A 20086-nucleotide genomic window follows, 5' to 3' on the forward strand; every position below is an offset into this window, starting at 1 on the left:
CTAATATTGCACCCTCTTTTTTCCACACGTTATTGATTGTTTTAATTGTTATATCAATATTTAATTTAGTATCATAAATTTTCTTTCTCCAAATAATGACAAAAGAAGACTTCAAATCAATCAATGGCAAACATTCCTTGACCTAAAGATGTTATTTTAACTTGAATATAAAATAATCATGGTGTGTTCAATTTTTTTTTTCTTGTTTGCAACAAAATAATGTGATCCAATTCTTCTCAAATCTCATCCATAACGAAAATTTAGTGAATTGATTTTTTAATCGTTTTATATAAGCATAATATATATAAATGTGTTTTTTTTAATTTGGTCTTAGTTGATATCGTATTTTCTAATTTTGGGTGTGCATAATAGATACTTAAATCATCCAAAAGTGAATAAGTAGACATACACGTCTTACATGTCATCCTACGTGATAATCCACATCCTACATGTATTATCCCTTGTAGGACGTGTGTATCGATTTGTTCAACTTTATATAAATCTATATATAAATGTGAACATTTAAAATTAAAGAACATAAATGTAAGCTGAGAACAAATTATATAACACATTTATTAGGGTTTTTATATATATAATCCTATACTATAGCTAGAACATCCTAACAATATAAAATTACTATAAAAGATAAGGTTTTTGGTTCAAATGGATTCTTCTAGCACACAATTCATACAAAAGAACAATCAAGAAGCCAATCAAGTTTAATTACTTGACACCACAAATTTAATAGATAAGATTTTTGATTGATCAAATGGATCCTTCTAGCACAATTCATATGTAACTTTATATAACACAAAAATATAATTATCAACCATTACAACATTATTGTGCTACTCCAAAAAAATAGTCACAAAACTAACACCAATGGCTTCTTTACTAATGTCATCTTCATTACTAGCCCATATCGAAGGATCTAACTACAGGAGAACCAGGAACGAAGGGTTTTCCTCCCTCTCCGCGCATTCAAATAGGAGAAGAGTGCTAAAAGTTAATGCATTTACTAAGGATGAAAAAATTGTGAAAAAAAAGGAGGAAAAAAAGAGCATTGGATCAAGAAGGGAATGGGCTTTAGCCATAATGGCTATAGTAGTTACAAGTTCATTTGCAAGTGTTGTTATGGCTGAGGAACCAAAGGCAGGGACACTTGAGGCAAAGAAAAAGTATGCACCTATTTGTGTCACAATGCCAACTGCTAGAATATGTCACAAGTAAAATTTAGACGCGGAATCGGGATTTAAGTTTAATAGGTCGTAACTTTTAAGATTTTTAATTATTAGTGAAGTTGTTGTAATGTTAAAATTATAGGTTCAGGTCTAATATAGTCTGTGTTGAAAGTTATGGTGAATTCGTAGTTGAAAGGTTAAAGTCGCCCCTATTGAAAGCATTGTAAATTACATTTTTATGCGTAAGTTTCGTATGAATCTAAATAAAAAGAGATTTTTCAGTCTCAAAATACTTGTTAGGTTAATTTTTATGGTGCATCTTTTTTACTAATTGATTTTTATAACTTCTAGCATATTTTGTATACTTTTGAGCATTTCACTTACCTGTCCAATGCCAATGATACGAAGAGCTAGCTTTGCTACCCCTGAGGGCTCAGAGAAAAGTCTACTTGCATTTGTTAAGCATGTGAAAAAGCTTTCCTGCACGCGGGAACCTTCCTTCTGTCTTGCAGCCTTGATGCTCAGTTCTGTTCTCCCTAAGTTTTAAAATACTAATAAGCTCTTGCAAAGTAGATTATGACAAATATTTTGAACTAAATGAGTAATAAGATAAATATTTTTCTATCTCAATTTATGTGATAACATCATGCATCTAGATTTTACGAGTCAAATAAATTATCTCATTTATTTTATATTATTGTCTACTTTTTTTTTTACACACACCTTTTAAGAAACTATAAATAAGAAAGACATTTTTATTAATTTCCACTTTTTAACTCTTTTCAATATACTTTGTTTATGTATCCTATCTATCAATACTAAGATCAATATATGGACTAACTTCTTTTACACTTCACAATATTTGTATTTTCAATATACTTTGTTTATGTATCCTTTCTTCAATACTTTTTCAGTTTGCCTTTGCTTTTACTGTATCCTGTATAATTTACCTCTTGCATCTCTTCACCTCGTGCATGTGTGTGTGATGTGAAATCAAGGGAGCATTTTTTATAGGAAAATTGTATATAATAGCAAACTATTAATTAAAAATAAATGCTATAAATATAATTTGATTTAATTGTGTCCCATAGCAAACTGTTGTTATTTCGCCTCTCTCCAAGTGAATCTTGCACGCCACTCTCCCAGATCTCACTCGCTGACTCGCCTTTCTCACTTTATACAAAAAACGCAAATGTATAAAATGTGTTTGTGTTTGAATTAAGCAAGAGAAAATTGTATATATATACATATATTTTCGTTTTCCTCTCTCCCCTCTTCCAGATCTCGCTCGCCACTCTCCCAAATCTCGCTCACTCACTCGCCTCTCTCACTTTATACAAACACAAATGTATATACATTGTGTTTGTGTTTGTATAAAGCTAGAGAAAATTGTATACACAAATACAAATGCATATATTTTCGTCTTGTACACTTACGATTATACAAATACGATCTTTTCCTGCTCAATTTTCTTTTGTGTTGCTTTATACAAACACAAATTATACAATTATTTTCTTTTGTATACGTATAACGAAATTATACAACTGCTTTCTTTTGTACATTTATAACGAAATATACATATTTATGTTTGTTATGGAGCGCGATTATGCAAATTATAACTGTAACATACAAATATGATTTTTATGTTTGCTATATGTGAAACTTTTTTACACCTTTTAATTTTTTCTTTTAAAAAAAGTGAAATAATTAAAAATGTTCTTTTATAACCATTTATAAGTTAAAAATAAAATGAAAATTTCATAAATATATAAAATTAATTATTTCTAATTAAAAATACTTATTATTAATTAAAAAAAATTATTTTAGTCTTGTAGAGTCTCCTGTTTCACTGTCTTCCTTTTTCGTGCTCCGAGCAACTGAGGAAGAGTAGAAATGGCGTCGGCGGCGAGAAAATGGATTGAAGCAGACGAAACGGCGAAGCAATTTCTGGCTAGGGTTTTCTCAGAGCGGCCATTTCTACCATTACCTCCACCACTTCATCGGATTCCTCTCCGTCCCGGCAATGTTGTAGAAATCGTCGGTCCTTCTCCTTCTTCAAAAACTCGCATTCTTATGCAGGCAAGTCAGATTAAACAAAAACTCTATTTGTTAATTTTTTTTCTTTATTGTTGTTCAGCTACATTTTATAGATGCAAATTCATAATATTGAATCAGTGATTTAGTGTGCATATAGAGAGAAAACACTCTTAATGTATTTAGTTTTTTGAGTTTCATATATGAATGAATGATTAAGTGTGCAAGTTTTCTATCTGAATTAAAACACATTTCAACTAGTAGGTGTGTGAGTTTGGTAAACTGAAATATCTCATTATTCAGGTAGGAAATATAAACAATTGATAGTTGAAATGCACAGACAGGATAGTTTAGGTAGGAAACTCGAAAAATTGGGATAATTTATGTGCATTTTTGACCATTTTCTTTTGCTTTGTGGACTCTTACATTTTGTAGTGTTACCAATATTAATCATTTACCTGACTAGTTAGGATCGGATGTTTTAGAAGTATGGATTCCATGCGACCATTTTGCTCCATATGGGTCTATATCAGCACCTATGGGTGTGGTTTAGTGGTCAATGAAGTGGGCTGAGAACCAGGAGGTCGTAGGTTCGAATTCATTTTTTCCTATCTACCTTAGTCTTGGCGGATAAAATCACCTAGTATTTGTCTCTAGTGGGAGTGGGAGGTGACATGTATCTGTGGAATTAGACGAGGTTCGTGAAAGCTGATTTGGACACTATGGTTATCAAAAAATACTAATATTATGGGTCTATTTCATACCAATACTAACGAGGAATTTGTATACTTATCAGTTAAATCTGGAAGAAGATTATTTGAAGTTGAATTTGAGAAAAGTTTATGGAAGTCCTAGTTGTAGAAAAGATTTAGGGATGGAAATTGAAGATTTGAAAAATTTCACTTGAAATACACATTCATACCGCTATTTCGATTTTCAGTTGAAGTCCACCAAAAGGACAAGACCAAACTGAGTACTTGCAAATAATGAAACAATACCTCATGGACAAAGGGAAATATTTTATCTTGCAACTAAGTAGGTCTCAAAAACTCACACTTATTCATATTCTCGATTGGACATACGAGTCCCTAACTTGATTAAAAAGAGTCCTGGCAAATATAAAAATTGTAACTGTAGATTTTGTTAAGAAAATTACAAAAACCTTAATCCCAGCTAGATGGTATCACATATATTATGTCTCTCAAATAATAAGCTTAATGAGATTCTTTTTGATTCATTCTAGGCTGCTATTAATTGTATTCTGCCTAAGGAGTGGAAGGGTGTAAATTATGGAGGCTTGGAGCGATTAGTTATGTTTGTTGACCTGGATTGTCGTTTCGATGTGTTAAGCCTTTCACGATTACTGAAGCAGCGGATCATTCGAGAAAATGGTAGATATTTATTCTTGAGCTTGTTTATTTTGTATTTTGGAATTTCATGTTTTTTAGAATATGGAGGCTCTAATTTTATAGTTTAGTCAATTGCTGGAAATTTATGACTAATTTGTGTTTTCCTGGAACCATATTGTTGATATGGTAATATGGCTTCAAAACTCTCTTTTGTTATTAACAAAAAAGACTTCCTTTTTGTTTTCATTTTTCAATTAATCAAAGTATTTATTGATATTACACCAAATTGGTTTTTGTTTTTACATAATGAATTAAAAACATACATTAAGCCTCCCAAAAATGTTGCCAATCATCTATGCATACGAAGTAGACAAAAAGCCAACTCTTGCAACAATGAATCCTCTACCACTTCGAAATTTTTTGTTTGACAGTCAGCGACTGCTGATCCGCAATTCAAGTTGAATCAAATTAAAAGATTCATCACCCTTGAAGATTCCGTAAATCTCTCATTATCCATTTATGAGATTTTTTTTTGTGAATGATCTCTCATCATCCATTATAGAAAGAACTTTTGCGTAGTCCCTTGTACTGCTTATTTGTCTAGTTTCCTAATTACATAAACTGCTATAATAATAATCGCCATAGTAATATTGCAATAACATATTTTGATTTTATAATCAATTCTGAAATAGCACTTAAAATATAACATGTTTGTGGTGTTGAATCGATCAACCAATACTTGTTTTGAATTGATGAGCCAGTTGGGTGTTAGTAAAAGTCGGTAACCATTCAACAACAACAACAACAACATACCTAATGTGATTCCACGAGTGGGGTGTACACAAACCTTACCCCTACGGCTAACGGCCCTACCTTATTAGAGGTGGAGAGGCGGTTATCGATAGACACTTGGCTCAAGAAAAGCATTTTCAAGAAAGGCTCAGTAACCATTCTGTTAATAAATTGAGAGTTGACTTAATTTTCTCAGCTTTGCCTGTAGATAGTTGATAGATTTTTAGAGTTAAACACTGAACACTTCTATCTATATAGTTTGATATCATCTTGGTGCACATTCATGACATTTCAACAGGAAAAAACATAAATAAAGCACATAGGTATCACTTAAAATTTGGTAAGAGTTGAGAGCTATGCTCCCTTGATATTAGAGGTTGGCGTTTCACTAATAACCAATATATTTTTGAGATTTTCAAATGAGAAACTAAAAAGTAGAAAATACTGTTGTGCAAGGGTTGGAATTATAAAGGTTCCAAATTATGATGTCCACTGAATTTCCACTAGCCTTGGGGATTTCTTGGTTACCAAAAGAAAAAATTCCAAATTCTGATAGCCTGTAGTGCAAATTATAAAGTGTAATTCAAGTGTCAAGCTCGATGCTTAGCGAGGATAGGTGCAAATGAAGCAGAATAGGGGCTTACCCTCTAACCACGACTTATTGTCTCCAAAGGAATAACTTTGCCCCATTTCGCCATACTGGCCCTTCCACAAATGAAGAATACACACACACACATATGTTCATAACAGTAGAGAAACTAGTGACTAAATATGTTAATGGCCTCATACATTTGATGCAAGTAGTATTTGGTTTATTTTGTCTAATCAGGCAATGGGGTAGGCCACAAGCTAAGTAAGGTGGATAATTCTCCTAGTAGATCAAAGGATGCACACACCGAATATGACAAAGAATTGTTCGCTGTCAGCATGAGAAGGTTCTTGTACATCCGCTGTTATGATAGTTCTGAATTTCTTGCTACTCTTAAGGTGAGTTAGAATGAGTAATTTCCTCATCTTATCTAGTTTTTTCTTTCCTACCTATCTTTTCTCTCTTTTAATAAGTCTATATCTCCTGTCAATATACGTATAGCTTTTGTTCCTTCAACCTTGTTAATGCTTTGGGAGATATTTCTTTTAATATTATTGTTAGAACCAACACTCTAGACCATGTCTGCAATCTCTTTGAAGGTAGTGATGTAAATAAAGTGACTGAATGTTTGATAGAGGTTGAGATGGTGCTACGTTGACATTGTCTTGTCAAAATATATTGGTGTAAAATAGAAACTTGTACCCCTTTCCATTTATCGTAGATTTGTGAGCTATTTTCGTTTGAGGATGATAAATGTCATTATGTTATATATATATGAAATATCCTGAAGATAGGGAGTGGGGGTTGGAATGTTAACAATTGCATATTAAGGAGGCTTGACAATGTTGAGCTCCATGGTTAAGTGTATGAGATGTAGTCTGGTTATGTGGTTTTGACAATCTGCCTCATGCTCTAATTTTTGGAGCTGCACAAAGCTCAATGTCCATTTTTTAAAAAACATGTTATCAGAGTTTGACATTGGTCAACATTAATCTTGAGTTTAAGCCTCACCCCCATCATTTCTAAAAAGATGTCGATGTGCTTTGACTCATCCTATAGAATAGGGGGTGTTAAAGATATGATTAGGTAAAAAAGAAGTGTATATTTTCAGCATTTTAAACTTTTAGACAAGCTAGTCGTGTAATTTTCCATAATCCAACACTTCTTGCTGTGAATATATGTTGTTAATTTATTATTTTGTGTATTTCTACAATGTATTCTTTTGATTGGATTAGTTCCTGATATACTCTTTTTATATTTTTGAATTTAAATAATTCAATTTATATACAAGTATGTCGCCTATTCTTTCAATCTTGTTTTGTTGCAGACATTGCATTTCCAACTTCAAAAGGAAAAAGAGGCACATGGCAATGGTGTTTATTTGCTTATGGTTGACAGGTTCCTTCTAATGCTCTTCTTGATGTTGAATTTGGTGGTTTAGTTTCATACAAATAATAAAGAGACACTTGAAGTTTTAACAGTAGTATCATTCAACCTACAGAATAGAAGTATTCCTAGGATAAGTATATGGATAGATAAATCAAACAATTCATGATAATTCATTATTCTTGACATATCTTTGATGTCAGGCAGTTTGCCGATTTGGTCATGTGGCCATGTTAAAACAGCCAATCCTATGGTACTACAGTATGATGGTCTTCTAAAGTGACCTTTTTCTTTATCAGGGGAATGTCCAAGGAAGGACACAACTAATTTATCAAAATGTGCCTTTTTACGGGAAAAAGCTTACGTGTTATCTTCCATTTTATCGTTAGTTCCTTGTCCGATTCTTTGGCATGCTCTGTGACTATAATCAATTCCTGTTTCCACTCGGACTAGATTTTTTTATTGACTAGATTTGTCATTTAGGTTGCAAGGACTACTGATTCACCAGATCATTGTTCAGGCATTAGAATTGTACTTCATCATTACTACCCATTTAGTGATTATCTGTTAGGTCATCAGATCTGTGTTCAAACTTTCCATCTATGTTCCTCTTCCCTTTGTTTCCTTTGGTTTTTTCCTTCATCTTTTAATATTCCTTGATGGCGTAACTGAGTTCTGTAGTTTATTAAGATATGTTGCTTCTCTTGTATGACCAGTATTGGAGCTTTTTATTGGATGGATCGTGCTTCACCATCTATACCGCCAGGGAGCAACAACAGGTTAGAGTCCACAACAATATCTTACATTTAAAGGGAGAAAATAAGTTAAAAATGCAGTTCAAAGTGAACAGCAAAAAAAGGAGTTATGGAGAACCCTGAAAGTTAGTTCATCTCCAAATTCTTCCTGCAAGCACCTTAATTTGTAGCATTTTTGTGGTGTTAAGAAAGCTTGCAGTTTCTGCTACCTATTTATTAGCTGGAAAATGACCATTGCCTGTCAAATATTCTAAGTAGGTGATTAGAAATGCAATTATCTTGCTTAAGATTTGCATTCTACTCTATGGATTTTTGTTTTATCCTTGGATGAGCTGGGAAAGTACTCGGATTCATCTTAAGAGATGAACCTGTTCTTGGTCATGCTAAATTGCTGCACGTGTTATACTAAATTCACATGTAAGATAAATAGTTCTTGGAAACCTGTCTCAGCTCTTGGAGAGTGCTTAAAAGTTTTGAAATAAAGACTCTATCAGTTTGAAAGTGGTGCTTCTTAATAGCATTTTTTTTGCAGGCATGAGCACATAAATGTAGTCTTTTAGTAGAGTTGTAACTGTATTCCTATAATGAAGGTTGCAGTTCAATTGTCTTTTTCTTTGTTTTTGTTCCTATAATGAAGGTTGCAGTTCAATTGTCTTTTTCTTTGTTTTGTTGTTTAGCTCACCATTTGAATAAAACCCAGCTGTTCAGTTGTCATTTATTTTTTCTTCTTTCTCCTGGAGGTTGGGATGGTGCAGGTTGTGGTCTTGGTAACCTCACATGTCATCTAATCAAGTACCATATATATGGTTACGAGTTTCGTTCTGTTTACTTTCATCTGTTCATGTTTTTTACCTAGCACTCATCATGTTAACACTTGGTTTGGTTCTTAGGAGAGAAAAGGATTTAGTATGTTCCTTTGCTTTCTGTATAGGTCGCACCATTCTTTTTTGCTTCTTATTCTCAAATTGGGTATTTTAGCATTACGTATTTGTCTTATTACCAGGAGAAGTCTTTCTTTGCAAAATGTGTCAGACATTGCCGTTCAAGAGATCCAGAAGATTCTTGTGGTGCATCCGATGCTTGTTCTAACTACAAAAGCAGCAAGTTTACAGGATAAAGTTGCATCTCGCGAAGTTATTAGGTTGGATTCAGTTCATTTCCTTTGTCCAAATTCCAAAATTAATCTTGTATTGCACATTACTAAAATCTGGTTACAAATGACCTGATAAATATGATAAGTATCCTGTGTATAGAATGTGGTGAAAAAATTAAAGCTCAATATGTGCTGTCTATCTGTAAATGTGCCCTGGTTTAATTCCATATTCTGGGCTCATTGCTTTGGACAGTTTGTGTTCTGATTGACAAATTTTTAAATTATTCAAGTAACATAACATGTACATGACTTTATCTGTTTGATCATCAATAGTGGTTACGAGCTTGTCCCCCTTTGAATGTATCAATTTAGGATCATTTTGTACACCATATTTATGGAAATGTTCAGTTGTTCCAAAGATCATTTCTTGATGATCTTAAGCTGCTAAATCTTACAAATAGTTCTCTTTTCACTTTCATCGTTTTCTAATTTGCAACCACTCAAAACAGGAGTACAGGGCAGTTGTCTATTGAGAGTAACTTGGACTCAAGGATCATTAGGAGTAGTACTAATGCTCAACTGTATCGGGAGTATATGCCTTCAGTATGGCAGGTAACAATACTATATATGAAAAGCTTGTGTATAGCCAGCATATTCTTTCTTTTTTTGGTGTTCTTCGTTTTTAATTAAAGAGAGTAAGGATCCATTGTGTTTCATAAGCAACCAAGAATGCAAGAGTTCAAATGTTCTAGCTAAATTTTAGTACAGCCACTTCACTCTATGGTATATAGATATCTTTTCTATCTAAAAAATCATTTGTTGGGCATCTTGTTCAAGCTAAGCATTATAATAAACTATTTCTTTTTAACGTTATAGTGATTGGTTAATGGAGATGAACTGAGAGAAGTGGAGAACGAACCATCATGATTGAAGTGTTGAAAGAGAATGTGGGCCTAAAATCAATTTAGCAAAATTTAGAACATAATGGAAGTAAAATTTCATATAAGCGACATATATTAGATTCAATATTTGCTAGGAATCTTTTTAGTTTTTTTCTTAACTTTGCATGTCAATGGAAACAGAAGAGAACTCAAAAGGGCCATGTTTTTTTTAATTTTGGGATGGAATGGGTTCAACTGAAATGGATATAGTAAGGATTCATATAGCAGACCCAATAGATGTTGGGGCCAATTTTTTCCACTTCTCCCCTTGCTAACTCATGAAAAGAAATGGGATGATGTGGGACTCTTCACACACCCCTCATTACCAGGGCTGGACATTTGGTGCGTGGACAATTTAGTATGGAGCCCAACATCGGAAATGAGAAATGGAATAGGTCCTGTTCTGATAGCATGTAAAGAAATGGATTTTGGGCCTAACTCAACCTCAAGGTGAGGATTGCCCAAGCAATATAAAGAGACCGCTCATTCCTTAAAGGGACAATGTGGGGCTCTTCACAGCACTTAATGTGTGTCATGTTAATTTCTTGCAAATATAACATTAGGGTGGAAATATTCCAGTGTTAATATCTTGCAAATATATTGTTCGATGGAAAGACTATTATATTGAAAATATTGTGCTAAAGGAACAAAATTCAGAAACAATCAAAGAATGGTGGAGTTTCTGCCGAAATTGGTGGTTCTTGCAAGTGATGGTTCATTAAGAATCAGATGGAATTGGAAATCTTCCACTATAGACCTTGAATGTTTGGAAAGTCGGACATGATTTATGAATGAGAGTGCCAGTAACCCCTTTCTCCTGGTATGAATTAAGTGCGGACTGTGATGTATAGATGAGAAATAGGTAACAGAAAGGCACTATAGCTATATAGGAGTAGTGGCAAATTTTCATAACACCTCTCTGGTTGAACATTAAAACAAATGTTAATACATGGTATGTTGATTCAGGGAGCAGCAAATTTAGTCTGATAATTCATTCATTGCCGCTTTTTAGATGAAGTCGGACACACAGACTTTTTATGCTGGTAAAGTTTTTGTTTATGAAATGCTTTTACAATAACTAAGCGTGGAAGAACATGTGTATTTTTCCTTTTATGTTTTGACCTTAAACATCAGGAATCATGTGCTTCTGAAATTAGTGCTCCATAACTTGATGCTTTTTCATTCTGTCAAAATCGATTTTACGGTAGACACTTATGACCTCCCCTCTATGCCTTGCGGTTGCAGCCTTTGACAAGAATCCCAGGTCATTGTATTTCTAAAGTTACAGTTTATTAACAATATGAGCATAAAGAGGCACCATTATAAAGAAGTATGCCAAATAGAAAACCTACAAAAAGATATGGTTTTATACGAACGACACCCAATCATCTATATATAAATGAATGTGGGAGATTTGACAGGAATCCCACATTTATATAACTGTTTTTATTCAATTGAACGTTGGACTTTAAGGGGTTCATTAACCTAAATATTCTTCTCTGGTTGTTGCAGTCCTTTGTTTCACACAGAATACTTGTGCGACCTTCAGGTATGGCTCAAAATCATTTAGGCCAAGACCATTTCTTGCTCTTATCATGGATAAAAAGAATTGGCTTTGTCGTTATTCTGCAGATGATAGTGAATATCCAAAGCAGCCCATCTATTTATCAGAATGGCTGTTGCCGTCCTTGAAGTTACCAGACAAATTTACAATCAATGATGTATGTGCAATCTAAGATTTGTTCTTTTTTTGAAATGATGTTCCATCTGTACTCAAGAAGTCATTCTCCGGCTTCACTAATGTGTTTGCTTCAAAATGTAGGATGGCACATACATTGTATTATGAAATTCACATGATTTCAGACCGGCCTTTTGACACACTGATTCATGATTGCTCCCTCAACCGAGGTCAAGCATTTAAAATGAAGCCCAAAATGAAATTCCAAATACGTCATTTGCTCATCTGGATGTATCAACTGTAAGTTAATTTTTGTTCATGTCCCTCTCTCTATATATGCTTGGTTTTGGCGTGTATACATTTGATTCAATTGCACCGTGGAACACTTGAGGAAGTCGGATGCAACATGGAAGCTTTCTACCTATTCAGATTCCGGATATACAAACCTCCAGGCTGATGTATATGGACTTCTCTCAATATGGTACGCGTCTCATTCGATTTTAACATGTAAATCATTGTTCAAAATTTACAGTGATGTGAAAGGTGATTTGTAGGACTCAAAGGTCTTCGTAAGTTCTGGCAACCTTAGAGATGATGACATCCAAAGCTGCAGTGAAAGAAAAGATGTTAGTAGTTCTTCTCTCGTAATTCTCGACATATTTTCCGAGTTTGTGATACAATATGGCGAAGAGAAAAAAACTGGACACTGAAGCAGAAGTTGCAGAAAGAAGTTAAAAGCTGCATTTTTTCCAATTGGTAATCTTTCGTGTTGCTGTTGTGATGTTATGTATATATGATAAAGGGGAAAAGGGTAAATATATTCCCGAATTATCATAAATGTTATGCAGATACTCTGCGTCATACTTTTGAGACGTTGTTGCCCTTGCCGTCCAAAAAGTAAAGCGTATATGCCCTTCACTCTAACAGAAGATTAATTAGGGACACGTGGCATAATTTTATCCTTCGATCAATGTCGGATCGGTGAATAAGATTATGATACGTCCGTTAGTATATAAAGGATATATATGCTCTAGTTTTTGGACGGCAGGGACACTTATGTCCCAAAAGTAAGACTGAAGGTATCTGCATACTACAACAATTCAGGGGTATATTTGTCCTTTTTCCCTAAGATAAATAATTAGGCATGTCAAAAAAACTTGTCAAGGAGTTCGTAGGGTATACGTTGTGCTTTTTAGACAAATTAATTATCTATCGAAAACTTCATTGGCTCGACTCGCTGACCAAAATGATGTTCGGAAAAAATTTACTCGTACCTGATATTTACACTAAGCAAATGAATGGAAGACATGTATTTAGTACCATGGTTAAAATTTTCAAGACAGCACAAAATCATGGCTGATTTCTTTTGAAAGAGAGTTAGAAGTAGATTAGTTTAATCTTTTAAACATTTCATATGCTCTAAATAATATAAGTACATCAGAATTTACACAGAAATTTTAATAACATGTTTTTGCTAAATGAAAAATAATCCAATTTGTTTCAAAATCAACTATTAATTAGATATTGAGCCTGAAAATTTTGGATTCAACACAAATCTTCAAATATCAATAAATCCATTTGGTTTTCTCCTACAAACCAAACTCAACAAAACACAACAATAGTGTTCTAATTTCTTCTATCAAACCAGTCTGTAAAAATCTCTAGATATAGAACAAATTTCAACCTCATCTGATCGAAATTTATTAACGGATATACCATTAGACTTCTCGATTCTATAATTAGCTAAAAGAAGTAAAAAAAAAAAGTGTGTAGGGTAGGGTGGGGTGGGTAGTATTGTTCAACAAAACCATAAAAGCTTTGAGAAGCCTTTTACATAGAAGATGAACCTCCAAAAAACTTCTTTTCCTTCAAACTTTCAACAGTTTCTTTGATGCTTTCTTCAAGGGTAGTAAACTCAATACCCAAGCTTTTTGCCTTCTCCTTTGATACTTGATAATTTTGCATCAATGGGTTGTCATCAGCACACCTACAGATATATCATATATATTCACAAAAGCTCAAGCAACAATGTAGGGACCCTAAGAATTGAGTTTGGAGGCGATAAATGTAATAACGAATACATAAAATGTTGTTTTTTCATGTCAAAGGTGAATAACAAACTAGTGCAATATCACTTGGACGTGATAGCAAGTATATGAGATGTCCTAGGGCGAAGTAAAGTTGGAAACTGAACGATAAACTAAGGTTCAAATGAGGAGCATGCATTAGGACCAAGGGACCAACTTCAAACGATCATTACTCCCTATCTATATCGAGTTAGGCTGATAAGATATCAAATAAAAGTTCTACAAGTTGTAAAACAAGAATGACTTTATTATGGCACAAGGCATTACAAGTTGATAAACGAAAGAACAGTTTTAGAATTATTCAGTATTTTTATCATCTTGCTTCTAAGTTTTCTCCAAGAACTGCATTGGATTGCATAAGGTTAAGGCAACGAAGGTTCACTTGATTAAGTTAAGGCATTGAGTCCCTCGTCTCAATCTGAAATCGCGTTGCAGCAAAAAGCCCCCTCACCCCCACCCTTTACGTTACCTTTAAAAGAACACTGGATTGGACATACATAAAGTTTTCTTGTGGTTACAATGCTTGTCCAACCATCAGAAAGGGAAGAAAATCTATGGGGGAGTTGTCTAGACTCTAGTTCAAGTTAGTGACTTGCAAGTCCTTGGATATAAGTTGCATAAAATCAAGGAGCGTTCAATCTATGAATGACTCGGAGTGGATAAGCACACATTCAACATATTCATCTAACCACATAGCACATTTGTGTGATAAAAGCTTAATATAGAAGTTCCAGCACAAGTAAAAATAGACCTATTTTTTTTATAAGAATACTTACTTTTCTGGAAGTTGCATAGTAGGATAAAGGTCACGCAATATCTTCAATATATCAGAATAGTGTGCAACCCTCTCAACCATTAAGTATCTCCCATTAGCTGAAGGGTTCTCAAATGCAAGAATATGTGCATTTGCAACATCTTTCACGTTAACCCACCCAAAAGAGGAATTTGGGTATGTCTCAGCACCTACATAGCATGGAAAAATGAACATTTGAAATGATGATGAAAAGAATGGTTGACATCCTTATGGTCAAAGAAATTTCGATATCATACGAAAAAGCACGAGTCACTGACCTATTAATGCATTTTCATCATTTATATCCTCCACCTCAATTGTTCTGTTTTAGTTTATTCTTTGGTTGAAATTTAAACTTATAAAGGTAAATTACTTCAGTACTCTTCTAGCTTAAAGGGAAAAACATTAATGAGTGACTTCACCTCTAGCTCAATAAGCATATCATACTATAGTTACCATAGACCCGCCTGTTGTCTAGCCCCTCACCCACGTATCTTCCACATTCAGGCCAAAGCAACAGGAGAACATTCAACTAGAACAAAAAGACAGACAGGCCAGTATACTCGATGAATTACTCTCAGATTTAACCGCATTATTATATGCCATAAGAGAGTGGATGTTCTCGTCTTATTCATATTAGGAGGATGATCCATCTAGATTAGTAATATTATTTCGAGAAATCTAACTAGGTTGACCAGAAAGACGGATTTTTTGCCTGAGCTTCTCCTTAGAGCTGATTATGGTGGCCTACGTATTCTTCTACTTATGTTGACCATAAAACGAAAATATTACAGCATATATGATCCGTCTTCTTGGCATTCCACATGGCCTTGGTATTCCATTTGTTAGGTTTAAACAGTTTCAAGCCATCTGACCTCACCAGATTGAGGTAAAGATCTAACTAATTTAAGTTTAAGAAACATACCATTTACCAAGCTCAAGACTGCAGCAGAACTGGTATTAAGTGTAGGCTGTAACAGAGGACCAATAACCATAGCAGGGTTTACTACAACCATATCAATGCCTTTCTCCTTCACAAACTTCCACGCAGCATCCTCAGCCAATGTCTTTGAGAGGACATACCAGAGCTAAAAGGAACAGGAGAAAATAGAGAGACGTTAACAATTGAAATCTAGGAAAGAAACAATGGGATGTGAATGCTTTATTTAAACATGCAAACAAACAAGGCCACTAACAGGACACATTGCAACTAATATCATAGCTTTCAATCATAACAGGTCAATGTCACATATAAAACAGATGATATAAGTGACCAAGATCAGATGATTCATTACACTTAAAAAGTTATTGAAACTGCCTAGCTTTAAAACACACATCTCCAAGAAAAATGTGTATTCCTAATACTACACCAACCAGAGAAGTGTTTGGATGAACACCTCAGAAACTTAAGTTGACATAATTGCAAACATAGAAACTTATGATATTAATAAGAAATAGTGCAGTGACTAAAGCACTCAGAAATTCTTTAAATTGGATCAGCTAGTCATGTTGTCAAGAACCGCGGTTAATGAGCTCTTGTTGATATTATTAAATAAGAGAAATGTGTCTGGTCCTTCTTACATCCATACCAATACAAAACCATGATAAAAGTAATTTTAATCAAAGTGCGTCTAATTCATCACAAATTTAGATACAGCGTATATTTTGTTACAACTTCTGTAGATCCCTAGCCTTCCCAGCTCCCACATTTATGCAACAGTATCACACTGTAATTTGTCAAGAGAGACATTGACCACGAATATAACAAAACATACAATAATGGTAAGACTAGCTCAATACTAGCTATTTCAATGGGCAATACCTTCATTTGTCTTTGAATGTGCTCAAAAAGAAAGAAGAAAATACATGCACACCTGTTTTTCTTTGCAGTAGTCTGGACTGGTCCACCAGCTCTCATCAACCACAACCTCAGGTGTCCGAGGCTGACCACTGTAAGCAACTGCAGCTATGGAAGACGTTAAAACAACTCGTTTTACTGATGGTGCTTTGGCACATGACCCGAGAAGATTGAGTGTTCCCTTAACAGCAGGATCAAGTAATTCAGCCTGAAATATGGGGAGATGTAGAGTTGATTTGAAATGGGAGCCAACTCTAGAAGGACAAACAAGCTAACTTACTTTAAGTACCATTGAAAACAAGTCGGATGTTGGTTTTTAACATGGCTACCACACATTTCATTTTCTAGAGAACGTGAATAATCTCATGTGACTACCAAATTTGAACTATATCAACTAGTTAAAGTCCATAAAACAAACTCCAAAATAAGATTACAAAATTCTTAAGCTTCATAATAACACATCAAGTACATTGAAATGAGAAAATAGTAATTCCAATAGCTGTATGCTATAATTTAATTATCCTCTCATGATGTTCAAGCCACTGTCGCAACTTGTCCTTTAAGGAGGTGAACCCTGCTCACTGTAAACTTTCCTCGACCAACCATAACCGTATAGTTTTATAATCATTAAACAAGAGTTGAGCCAAAGCAGAGAGTGAACTGTCAAGGAGTATTATCTTACAGACATAATTCAAAATTTTCTCACACTATTTCAGTTAGGTACTTAATATATTAATTTGAGAATTTCACTCTAGTAGGATGTAACTAACTTAATTTACAAGAGGGGAGAAGTAACAATGATGAAAGGATATCTTGAAACTAAACTGTTACATCTTTCAATCGTATTACACAGTCTTAGATTTATTTACCAAACAGCCAAGCATACAAAAGGAACTTGAAAGAATAATGAAACTTCAAAAAGAAAGAGAAAGATATACAAATCGGGCCAGGCAAATGGTAAAATAACCAGGAGCAGAGTAAATGGAAATTGTATAGTATCTGATTCAAAGAAACAGGACTCATGTTATGGTTCATCAGCATAGCATCTAGCTCCTTTAATGTACCAGATGGTTCATTTGTCACTTGTGTCATCTGATCTGAATACTTGTCATTGATAACTAAAGTTACTTGATATTAAGCTAATAAAGATGCTGACCGCAATACTTTTATCAATACATAGAAACTGCCATTACACTACCTAGAATGAAGGTAAGTAAAATCAGATTTACAAGAACGGAAAGAACCTGTGGGTCTGTAACAGAGTAGTAAAAAGGAGACGCTGTATGGAATACACCTTCACATCCATCAACTACAGCATCAAATGAACCTTCTTCTAATAGGTTTGCTTTGAACAAGTGAAGCCTCTCCTTGGCCCCACCAAGAGAAAGCAAGTGCTGCGTTTTCTTGGGATCATCTGCACGAAAATATCATAACGCATTCAACACATAAGCAGTAAACATGACCTATAGCACGGGCGAAGAATGAAATATCTAGTTTTTCTGTTGTCCAAATTATAAAATAAGCGGAGAGCTGAAAGTTTAAGTCACAGTGATGAGTGAAACAAGATCAACCTTATGATTTTTTTTCTTTACTACACTGAATTTATTTGATAAGTGTGGTAAAAAGAGAAAAGTACACTCTATCACATGATGTGATTGTCTCAAAAGATCTAAAATCTCCCTTGATTCAAGACAGACATAGCTAAGAACACAATATAATGGAAGAAAGGGATCTGCATAGGCACCATATCACTTGGTTCAAGAGCGAGTTGTGGTTAATTGATTAACTGTAACCTATGGAACTGCTTGCGAGTTGGTTTGCTCTAAGATGTATTTTTACTGGACGTCAAAAGATTATCTATTGAGTATAAAGTCTCAAAGTAAAAAACTAAAAAAAGAAGAGTGTATGAATCTAGAGGACGCATCCTTCATAATCTAAATTAAAAAAATTCGGGGGTATGAATCTAGGTACAGATACAGGTGCAGGGATTCGGCTAATTTAATGAGAACTCTCAGCAGATGATTTTGCTTTTCTGCCCAACCAGGTGGATTTCCTCATTTCCTATGAAAATGAATACATGAGTGGTGGCTTTACATGGCAAAGGCAGTTCACCATAATCACAACATCACTAATATACCAAATTGAAAATCTGTTGTGATTATGGTGAACTAGCAAAATCAGTCCACCATAATCACAACCACCATTCCACATTCCAAACAAACCCCTAATAGTTTAAGCTTTTAGATAAGACGATCAACATAATCCAACAAACAATCAAAGCATATGATCTTCATAACCTAATATTCCAAGATCCAAACAACCCAACACCATCATAAAGTACAACAAATCAATTACATGACACACAAAAAAACCAATTTTTTTGTACCACTTTTTTTTTTCCAAGAATCAATACCCACATAAAAAAATAACAAACCCATATCCCCATTTCTCCATCAAATGAATCCAAACCCAAATAACCCACAAAAAAACACTCATTTTCCAAGTATATCAACTACATGACACACACAAAAACACCATTTTTTTTTCAAAATTCAAATCCAAGAATCAATACCCACAAAAGAAAATCTCAAACCCATATCCCCATTTCTCCATCAAATGAATCCAAACCCACAAAAAAACACTCATTTTCCAAGTATTTCAACTGCATGACACACACAAAACACCTTTTTTTTTTCAAAATCCAAATCCAAGAATCAATACCCACAAAAAAAAATCACAAACCCATATCCCCATTTCTCCATCAAATGAATCCAACCCCAAATAACCCACAAAAAAACCACATTTTCCTAAAATAAAAAGAGAAAAAAAAGGTACAAACTTGGATCACGAACAGAAGCCTTCACATTGTAACCACTATGTAGCAAGAATTTGACTAGCCATGAAGCTATGTAACCTGAAGCTCCTGTTACACACACTGTTTTCGCTGTCACACTCATTTCTCTCAGCAAAAATACGAAGCAGAAACAGAGGAGAAAAAAACAATAATATTATTTTGGTATAAAGAATTGATAGGAAAAAAAAAGAAAGTAATTTGAGAGATTATCCTTAAAATTAGCCACCTATATTGTTTCCTTTATTGGTAGTTTCTAGGTAGGTAGTCCTAATTTCATTTTTCAAAAAAAAAATTGATTTTTTTTTAAAAAAATATATATATAAAATATTACGTTACTTAATCCAATAATTAATATTATATATAATGTATCGAATAGAATATTATATATGAAACTATGTGGCGTAAATATATTCTTTTCAGTATACGTAGACCTAAGTTTCTCTTTTTTTTTTTTTTTAACCAAGACATGGGTTTCTTATTATAATGACCTAATATGTAGCTAATTTCTTAATCTTGCTAATTAGATATATGAAGTAAACTCTGTTCTAAGTAAAAGTCGAAAAACATAATAAAATGTTCATAATAGATAGAAAAAAATTGTATGTGTTTTTGAATATTAGGGTGATATTCAAAATTATAATAATTATAGGGTATTAAATTGTTAAGTCAAACTGTGAAGATTTGGGAGAGAGTGGA

General features: G+C 33.9%; 3 protein-coding genes across 6 annotated transcripts; 2 read left to right on the forward strand and 1 right to left on the reverse strand.

Annotated features, from left to right (window-relative positions):
* The first annotated feature begins 882 nt into the window (after positions 1–882).
* Positions 883–1230, forward strand: LOC101255525 (photosystem II 5 kDa protein, chloroplastic-like). Its single transcript, XM_004228842.4, has one exon. The coding sequence runs from the start codon at positions 883–885 to the stop codon at positions 1228–1230; it is 348 nt and encodes a 115-aa protein (XP_004228890.2).
* A 1771-nt stretch (positions 1231–3001) lies between these two features.
* On the forward strand, positions 3002–13031 carry LOC101255234 (DNA repair protein XRCC2 homolog). Of its 4 annotated transcripts, XM_069296299.1 has the most exons (12): positions 3003–3260; positions 4459–4606; positions 6186–6343; positions 7273–7343; positions 8048–8110; positions 9090–9227; positions 9689–9791; positions 11633–11669; positions 11753–11841; positions 11943–12098; positions 12194–12279; positions 12353–13031. In XM_069296299.1, the coding sequence occupies exons 1-10, from the start codon at positions 3075–3077 to the stop codon at positions 11964–11966; spliced, it is 1017 nt and encodes a 338-aa protein (XP_069152400.1). In that variant the 5' UTR covers positions 3003–3074; the 3' UTR covers positions 11967–12098; positions 12194–12279; positions 12353–13031. The 4 variants fall into 4 exon arrangements, with proteins under 4 accessions (XP_010315101.2, XP_069152400.1, XP_010315090.2 ...); XM_010316788.4 differs by having other exon boundaries at positions 11943–12279; XM_010316795.4 differs by having other exon boundaries at positions 11943–12279; positions 12362–13031.
* Positions 13032–13628: 597 nt separating this feature from the next.
* On the reverse strand, positions 13629–19493 carry PAR1 (phenylacetaldehyde reductase). The gene is made up of 6 exons (NM_001247894.1): positions 19376–19493; positions 17781–17950; positions 16553–16744; positions 15604–15766; positions 14662–14848; positions 13629–13785 (listed from the first exon to the last, which is right to left on the reverse strand). The coding sequence occupies exons 1-6, from the start codon at positions 19491–19493 to the stop codon at positions 13629–13631; spliced, it is 987 nt and encodes a 328-aa protein (NP_001234823.1).
* Between the last annotated feature and the right edge of the window lie 593 nt (positions 19494–20086).

Source organism: Solanum lycopersicum, chromosome 1 (assembly GCF_036512215.1).
Source record: "Solanum lycopersicum chromosome 1, SLM_r2.1".
NCBI classification, from domain to species: Eukaryota; Viridiplantae; Streptophyta; class Magnoliopsida; order Solanales; family Solanaceae; genus Solanum; species Solanum lycopersicum.